This window comes from Pseudochaenichthys georgianus, chromosome 6 (assembly GCF_902827115.2).
Source record: "Pseudochaenichthys georgianus chromosome 6, fPseGeo1.2, whole genome shotgun sequence".
In the NCBI taxonomy this organism is placed as follows: domain Eukaryota; kingdom Metazoa; phylum Chordata; class Actinopteri; order Perciformes; family Channichthyidae; genus Pseudochaenichthys; species Pseudochaenichthys georgianus.
The window spans coordinates 31,273,910-31,283,105 of record NC_047508.1 but is presented as its reverse complement, the minus strand read 5'-3'; the positions used below and the strand labels follow the sequence as shown (position 1 = coordinate 31,283,105).

Genomic DNA, 9,196 nt, shown 5'->3' with positions numbered 1-9,196 from the left:
TTTTTTCCCAAGAAATGTATTTCCGGGAATTTGAAAAATACCTTAAAAATGCAGTTTGACCATCAAATACATGGATCAATTGTGAAAATGTTTTACTTTATCACTCTACGACTACTATAAAGTCCCACAAGTTGTAACCTTATTAATGGTAAACAGAAATATTACTAATGCCTCATGGATATGTTATAAGTATAACCAATAATAATTACATCATTTGGGTTGGGTCAATAATAATATTTTATAATAATATGGGAGCCAATCTTCATAATGAGTAATTTTTTTTTTTAACTCCTCTGAGAAACGTTGCTGATAAATCTATAGTTTTCTTTAAAACAAAGTTTAAATTCAGGGCTTTAACATGTAATGAAGAATATTCAGGCTGTTGTATTGTTACATTACTAAGGGTAAAGTTGTGAGTAACTTCCTTGAAAAACTGGAAACTGGGATAGACGTAGATCTACTTTTCAGAATGTCCTAATATTATCCATTCCCAGGTTTGTGTAAACCATGGTGTAAACCGGTGCACACGTCACATGACCAAGTTCAGCCAATAGCAAGTCGAGTTTGAGGTACCTTACCAGGTGCGTCCATCAACTAGACGGCTGTTGTTAGTCACCTCTGTGACTCCGTACAACGTTACAAAACTGTATAAATCAACAGGTAGCATACACTCATAGAGGTTTAGTTAATTCGCTTCAATCGGTTCACCTGTCCCCTCAGGAAGGAGGAAGACGAACACTGCGGCTCATGGCTCTGATTTTAGTCGCCTGCATTGTGGCATTCTCCGGGAACACTTTACTGGCAGACGGTAAGGATGTAGCCTACACAATAAACTCTATTCTCTTGTTTAGATTTCACAGGTTTACACGATATTTAGAAATCTAGTTTGACTTATGACTTATAATGTATTGTTCCTGGTTTGTTTTTTTCTATTTAAAACGTACTGACAGTCATGTTTTCGGGATGCTGGCTAGGTAAATACCAGGTAACGCACATGTAGTTCGTGAGGGTCACTTTATCTGTCACAGTCACATGCTGTTGCCTGGCAACATAAGGTGACCCGGATGTGGGTCTCCTTTTATGAAAAACTGAGGAATAACTCGAAAGTTGGTTGGACAGAGAGGAAACAGGAAGGAAAGTTGTGCAAGTGTTTTGTGGTTTTAGTCATAGGCACGATGAGCGCATGCGCTGAATATCCTGAAGAACAGGATTCAATAGAACAGTATATCTCATTGTCTGAGGTGTATTTTACATCTGTCCTGAAAAGGGAGCAGTTAGGCCTGATATTAACTTGTTGTTTGCTTGGAACATGTCCTCAAACAGAAAAGGGTATTCAGTGATATTCTCTTTTCATCTAAGTCAGCAAAACAGCCATTAGAGTCTGCTAGGTTGACAACAAGTGTAAACAGGTTCACCTTCATGCACCATTAGACACTCAGTCATTACTGAAAGCTGCCCTAACACTGAACTCAGCCTCATGAAGCTGCACAGGCTGTATGCAAACTGTTTACACAGACACACGGTAGTCAAAGTGTTTTCTCAAAAGGCTTATTGTTTGATCACACAGAGTAGAGATGAATTCAAACCTTTTTATGCCTTGACCCGATATGACCGACACACACAGTTGTATTCATTCATGTCGTGATTATAATTCAGGAAAGCTCATGGCGAATAGTTCAATAGCAATTTGTAATCTGCAATTTTCTCATATTAAAGTGAACATTTTAATATTTCTTTCAATGATAATAACATTGATGATTAGATTCAAAAATGATAATTTTCCTCCAATAGATTAAAAGTTAACGGGTACACATGTTCACTTACAGTACAACACACGCTGTAACATTTAGCCTATTGTATTTCTTTTTTTTGACACACATATATGTATAGTTTACTTCATCTGCATTACTTGCACATTGGTCTTGCAAGATACAGTAATCTTGCACTCAGTTATTCTACTCTGTTTCTTCTTGCACTATTTTATTGTTTTTAAATCAGTGTTATTGTTTTATGACTTATATATATTTATGTTGCATTGTTGGAGGAGCCTGGGTCCTAAGATTTTCATCGCCACATCTACACTGTAGCTACTGTGTAAATGACAATTAAGCCTTTATATCTTTGAATCTTTGAATCTTGAATCTTTAAATAGTATCACATTTGCAATATCAGTCAAAAATAATCACAATTAGATATTAGTTGAAATAGTTTTGACGTAATTGAGATATAACAATCAGTTTTGGGATGGGTAAAGTTGACTTGTTGCATCTGTGTGTCTCTATCTGTAGCTCAGACGTGTGTGGATGGGAGTGTGTTTAAGGAGCAGGTGCTCTATGTGGGGCAGCAGGAGCCCCCATACCGGCTGACCTGCCCTCTGGAGCCCCAGAGCCCCCCCCTGCCCCACCTGACCTGGCAGAAAGACTGCCAGCCGCGGCCCTCCATGGAAGGGAAGGCCTACCTGGAGTTTGCCAACTTCAGCTTGGCAGACCAGGGGAATTACACCTGTATGCAGCAGGGCAACAGCTCATCCTCATTCACTACGCACCTCATAGTTAAGGGTAAGTAGTAGTACTACGTCTATGTTAAGTGTAATGGAGGCTATTTGAACAGGATACTGTCATTATGTGGCTCTCACAGTAAGCTATTTCTTGCAGGGTTGGGAGGCAACAGACCACATATATAACTTTCCAAAAAATCTGTTGGAATCTCTCCTCAGCCCAGATTATATTTGTATTGGACATGTTTTAAAAGTGCTTTCTATGTTTGATTTTAAAGTATAGAAAGGTGTTCAAATCAAATGTCCTTTTCTTCTTGTAAAACAGTTGATTATGTAGCTAATTAAAACACCTGTCCAATTTGAATGCAGTAAATAATTGCGTTTTAAAGTAATCCCCCCCAACGTTGATCTTTTTATCCCTGAACCAGACATAACGTGTGTGTGGGGGTTTAGGGAGCTAGTTGAGCGAGTACACCTACAAAAAGGCATTTAGTTTCAGCTCGTCTTCCAGCTGCAGTCTCAGCCTGTGCACATGAAAGACGAAGAAAGATGAAGTCTGCGTTTCCTACAGCGAACACAGATACCGCAGGACCTTCCTCCCTGCAGCGGTCAGACTATACAACCAGCACAGGCCCTAGTAGACCCCCCCCCCACACACACAACAACACAGACTATAACACCCCCAATATGTGCTATATGTGCAATATATATATATATATATATATACAGTGGCGTTTCTATATGTACAAAAGTGGTGGGGCACAAAAAACTCAGATGTCTATATATAAGCTTCTGCAGATAGGTTCATGGCTGGTGAGGCACTGGCACTGACTCTTCAGGTTTACAAATATATTAAATCAAAATATAATATTATTTTCAAAAGCTTTTTTTGTCTGATGCTTCAATTACTTTTAAACAGACAGTTCAACAGAAGGATACCCAAAAAAATGTAATTTTATCATTTAAATATTGAATTGTTCTCTCTAAGTAAGATCCCATCTTCAATAACATGGTGGTCTTACCTTGACATGAAGATGAAGTCCATTTGCCTATCCTTCTGGACAAAAATCTCTATTACTTTTTTGTAAAAGTCCTCCTTATCTTCTTGTAGTTTCAAAAGTCTATCATAAATCTAATCTAATCAATAGATTTTTGATTCGAAAATGATAAAAGTAGGGTAGACATGTGGATATTATCCGGCTGAACAAAACGTACATTTATCTAACAGCTACGTTTCCCACAGATCTTATTTTGGGATATTTTCTAAAATCCTATGGAGAAATCTGGTTGCTTTTTTGTGGAGGGAAGCCATGCGCAGCTTACTTCCTGGTTTTAGGACGCCTCACTGGAGCTCTCTCTCCTCCTCTTCACACACCACACTTTTCGCGGCACACGTACTTACAGCCAATCAGCTCTGAATTATGTGAGATGACGTATGGTGGGGATGGCACCACTTTGCCCCTGTGGTCATTATTTTTTGCCACACACATTAAATAGGAAAATACTCTGAGCATGCGCAGTGTAGTTTTTGCAGTCACCGTTCACTTAGACAGTCAGAGGGAGGGGCAGGATCAGGTTTTGTCCCACATGGCTCTAAACAGCTCAATAGGCACACACTGTAGACACTAATTAGAAGAACACAGACTAAAACAGCAATGTACAGACGAATCAGATGATTAAACATGATCTTAAAATATATTTTATATATTTTTTAATTTATTTTTTGCACTTTGTTGTAATCATTATTTTAATACTTTCTGCTGACACTAGGTGGGGCTGTGCCCCACCTGCCCCTAATGACCAGTCTCCACTGTATATATATATATATATATATATATATATATATATGACGTTAATAACTGTGCAATATCTACCTGGCTGCTCAATCCTAAGAACTGTGACAGGATGTGTATTTTGTCATTTGTGTATCTTTTAATTTGTTGTATTATATTTCTTATTATATTATAACTTTTTTGTAACTTTAATACTTTTTAATGCATGTAACATATGTAACATTTAGCTGTCTGTGGCTCTTTTTCTGCTGTAACAATGTACATTTCCCCTCTAAAGGTATTCTGATTCTGATAACAGTGGTTTGTCTTTTCTCAGAGTCACGGTGCTCCAAAGACCCAGAATTTAAGCAAAATGAAGACAGACTCCATGGAGATATAGGATCCACTGTGACACTGAACTGCACCGCTCTTCTCTTCTGGGATCCCACAGAGGAGCACTGTGACACCACGCTGCAGTGGAGTAAAGATCACTTTCCCCTCCCCAATCACATACATTACGCGCTGAATGCCTCCTCATGGTGATTTGAAGTTCTCTAAAGCCAGGTTCAAGCATCTTCATAAAAAAAGCATTTGAGAGTGGAAGTAAGATTGAGTTTCCTTTCCATCTCATCAGGTCTCCTGCAGCCGGCCAGCTGATGGTAACCAGTCTGCTGGAGATCAACCTGAAGGAGCAGGATGATTGTGGGCTGTACATCTGCACAGTGAGGAACTATTCCTCTCTATTCAGAGTTGTTTCGGAAGAGTGTAAGAAAACTACTTATTTATGTTGGTTTCTTACAATCCGTCCTGCATCTTTAGATACACTCTTTAGATCAAATGAACTTCAATGTTCTGCAGGAAAATGTGTCTTGGTTTCAGCCCTACATTAATATTGAGTCTAGTACTTAATTGTTTTAGGAATCAGTCTTACAGTCACACTCCACTGACGGAATTCATATTCTGCAGTTTGCGATGATCAATTTGAATGAAAGTATTGGTTTATTGTGATTTTTCCATAGTGATTTCATGCGCCGGACCCCACGGCCCCAACCACATATTTTCTATTTTGGCAGCCATCGTCCTCCTCCTGCTCCTGGCTGTCGCTGCTGTTGTGTACTCCAGGTGTCACCTGAACATCAAACTCTGGTACAAGAATTCCTACGGAGACTATGAACTCAGTGGTAAGTGACATAATGTTGCTATAACCATGTGAGACTGTGAGAATATAAAGTATCAACATCATTGGTTTGTTTTTTGTGTCTCTTCAGATGGCAAATTATTTGATGCCTACATCTCCTATGTGAACAATGACCACGACAGGAAGTTTGTCAACTTCATTCTTAAACCTCACCTGGAGAAAAGAAATGTGTACAAAGTGCACATCAATGACAACGCTATCCTACCTAACTCAGGTAAGCCTAATGTCTGTTGTTGTTGTGGAATGAATGGGAGAGTAACTAGTTTTTGTTCTCTTAACAGTCCAGATGTTCAGATCCTTCTGAACCCGTTGCTACGAGTTATTCTCTTATTCACCCAATATGCCCTTGAGCAAGGCACTACCCCCTTCCCCCCCACTCCCATTGCTCCCCGGGCGCTGTGCAATAGCTGTGCAATAGCTGCTCCTCGTACTACACTGCTGGTACTCGGATGGGTTAAATGCAGAGGCCAAATGTCACTGTGTGCTGTGTGCTCTGCATGTGTGACCATTAAAGAGGGGTTTCATCCCTCCCATTCTATTCTATTCTATTATGTGTTGCAATTGCAACCATGAGACCATTTTCTCATGTTAATCTAAGTAATCTAAAAACAACAAATGCTATAACAATTTGTAAACAACAATGCTTTGTCTGACTATTTGTTATCTGTGTGTAAGCACTTTTTTTCTTTAGTAACACATTCCTTGGTAACACATTTGAACCTAAAGCAGCCCATTTTTAACAACGCTCTACAATATTTTGTGTCTCCAGAACCGTCTGCAGAGCTGCTGATGAACTTGAGTCGCTCTCGGCGTCTGATCGTGTTGCTCTCTCATGCTTACCTCGAGCAGGACTGGTGCTGCAATAACTTCAGGTCAGATGAATTCAATGTTGAACTAACACTGTTCAAACAACCAATAATATATACAGAATAAAGCTTAGTAAAACGAGTGTGGCATCATCACAATATACCACTTGAGGTCAGTGTTGCTGTCTCCGCTATGCCCTATCCTGACACGGTGTGTGTTTTCAGACAGGGTCTTCTGCACCTGTTGGAGTTGTGTCCGCAGCCCATCCTCATCCTGTTGGAGGGTCAGTCCAAACGCATGAGGCCTGAGATCAAGCAGCTGCTCAATGATCACCAGCACTGCCTCACGGTCCTCACCTGGAAGCACAACTCTGTGGTAAGACCCACAAGAGTACCTAGCAGAGCGATCAATTACCACCACAATACTATAGGATTTACTTTAAACATAATTATGTTCAACTTTTTACAAAAATAATAGAGATACATTATATTTTAACTAAAATGTAAGCCAACATTCATCGAAAAATTATATATTATTGTGTTAATTACATATATACATACAGTATGTGCAAAGTGTATATCGTGTCTCAATCTCTCTAACACTGACAGCAATATGAGTACAAGAGAAAAAACCTCTTTCATTATATTGTGTTCTACTCTTTACCGGCCATTTACATCTACGCAATTATAGATATTTTTAATTTTGAGATGTGATTCATTGTAATAAAATAAATAAACATCTGAATTTAAATTAGAAATGTATTGCATATACTATATATAATGGAATAGGGCTTCTACAGGTGAGACTACAGTTCAGTTTGACTCTTAACAGCGCAGTGTAACGTGTCATGTTTGGTTTCCACAGACTCCTTCCTCCGTCTTCTGGAAGGAGCTGGCCTTAGCGATGCCTCGTAGAGTCGTCTTCCGCAGCTCGTCTGCCTGCGAACCGCAGACTTTGCTACACAATGACAAGGACCCCATGCTGACCCTCGACTCCAACTACCGGGACTCCAATTCAGACACTGACCCTGCCGGAGATCTGGGTAAGAACAGCAGTCACTAAGTAGTAATGTTTGGAATAGTCTTACCTCTATCTGCACATAAAAGTAAAAGAAATGCACAGACAAGTGCCAGGTGATTGTTGTAATTAAAAATGCAATACATTTGAGGGACTGCGGATGGAAATTAGCTCAAAGCTAAATCTGGCACTGTTACGCTTGACACATTTGAATGTTTTAAGTGTTCATTACTGTGCATTGTCTCTGCCAAATAAACGATTACATGACATAGACAACACGCTAAAACAGGTTTATTCGTGTTTAACAACCATCTGGTAGTGATCCAGAGATGTTAACACTAGTTGGTCATGTACTTTTTCTTGAATAGCAATTAAAATATCGAACGTAATGGCCTATATTCAAGTCTCAACCTGACAGTCTCTTTTGTCTTTTTCAACGTGCAATACAAGCTGACCTAGTTACACTTTGAATAATCAAACACAGGTTCAACAGTTAATCTTTAACTAAGATAAACAAAATCCTTCGACATGTTGAGCTTGCACATATTCTCTTTAACAGTTTGTCTGTCCTGTATCATATCAAGACATTCCAAGCCGATATGAGACAAATGCTTTCATGTCAAAGGAATAGCTCAGTATTAGCATAGTTGCCGAGATTCTTGATGAATAGATTAGTTCAACTTTATACTTTACCTACATGTGAAACTACAGTCAGTTATCTTGGCACATTAACTGGAAACAGGGTCAAATACCCAGCCTATCTCCGTCTGAAGCTCACAAATCTACACCAATACCTTTTCTTTCTTAATTGTTTTAAAAACACAATGGTTTAGACTAAAGGTTGTCTCAAGGTGACTACAACATTTAAAAAAATCTTCTCAATAACTACCAAACCCCATGTATACTACAACCTGAAGTTGTTGCACTGCTGGGGATGCTGGTAGATACATTTCGTTGTCTTTGTGCATAGCCAGGCTAGCTGTTTCCCCCTGTTTCTACTATGTATGCTAAGCTAAATTAACAGCAGTTGTTGATTCACAATGAATTAACCAATGTGAAACTGATATCAATAATGTCACCAGATGTTAAACTACGCGTTTGATGTCTTAAAACAAAAGAATGAAACAGCCCTAACATTACAGCATTTCCGCAAACATGTACTTTGCATTAGCATGTCCCACTCTTGTCTTCCTGCTGCAGGCCTTCGCCCCCCCCCATACAAGGCTCTGGCCTCTAAAGCTCCCGTCCTGCCCGTCGCTCACATCCCGTCCGCCGAGCCCAGACCCACGGACATCGACGTGTCGGACCTGGGATCACGCAACTATGGAGCGCGCTCAGACTTCTACTGCCTGGTCACTGAAGATGACATCTGATCGAAACCCCCCCCACTGATCTCTTAAAAACGACTCTTCTGATGCATTGCTTTGTTGTTACTTAAGTCAATATGGGAAATATGTGTGTCTTTTACAGTGTTGTGTTAAATCAAATGGTTAACTTCTTTTACCTTGTTTTTTCTATTTACCAAAGATTGATTTTTACATATTTTTGTTTACTGTTGTAAAATATCTAATGAGAAATTGTACAAGTTATTATCTGCTGTATTTGTGTGAATCTTGGAAAGAACTGTCATTCACGGCTTTGATCTCTCATGAAGTCCCCAGCAGAGGGCAGAGTGCTGTCGGATAGATTGAAGGGATGCAGTATTTCAAAATATGACAGCTGACGGATTGGGAAAGAGAAACAATAAATGTAACAGTCTTAAATTATAACTCCGGACATCTGTTTGTGCACGTGAGGAGCAAGATTCATGACCGATGAACTCGTAACATTTCTGTACATATGGGTGCTTTTTGTGTTTAATGTAAAACCACTAACAACGCAGCAATAATGCTAATAAAGCAGTTT

General features: G+C 39.4%; 1 protein-coding gene across 2 annotated transcripts; it reads left to right on the top strand.

Annotated features, from left to right (window-relative positions):
- Window positions 1-563: 563 nt before the first annotated feature.
- sigirr (single immunoglobulin and toll-interleukin 1 receptor (TIR) domain) lies at window positions 564-9,054 on the top strand. Of its 2 annotated transcripts, none has more exons than XM_034084652.2 (10): window positions 564-808; window positions 2,289-2,558; window positions 4,607-4,808; window positions 4,904-5,034; window positions 5,343-5,450; window positions 5,538-5,681; window positions 6,237-6,339; window positions 6,499-6,649; window positions 7,139-7,316; window positions 8,492-9,054. In XM_034084652.2, exons 1-10 carry the CDS (start codon window positions 748-750, stop codon window positions 8,662-8,664), a joined length of 1,521 nt encoding a protein of 506 aa, XP_033940543.1. In that variant the 5' UTR covers window positions 564-747; the 3' UTR covers window positions 8,665-9,054. The 2 variants fall into 2 exon arrangements, with proteins under 2 accessions (XP_033940543.1, XP_033940542.1); XM_034084651.2 differs by having other exon boundaries at window positions 5,289-5,450.
- Window positions 9,055-9,196: the final 142 nt, after the last annotated feature.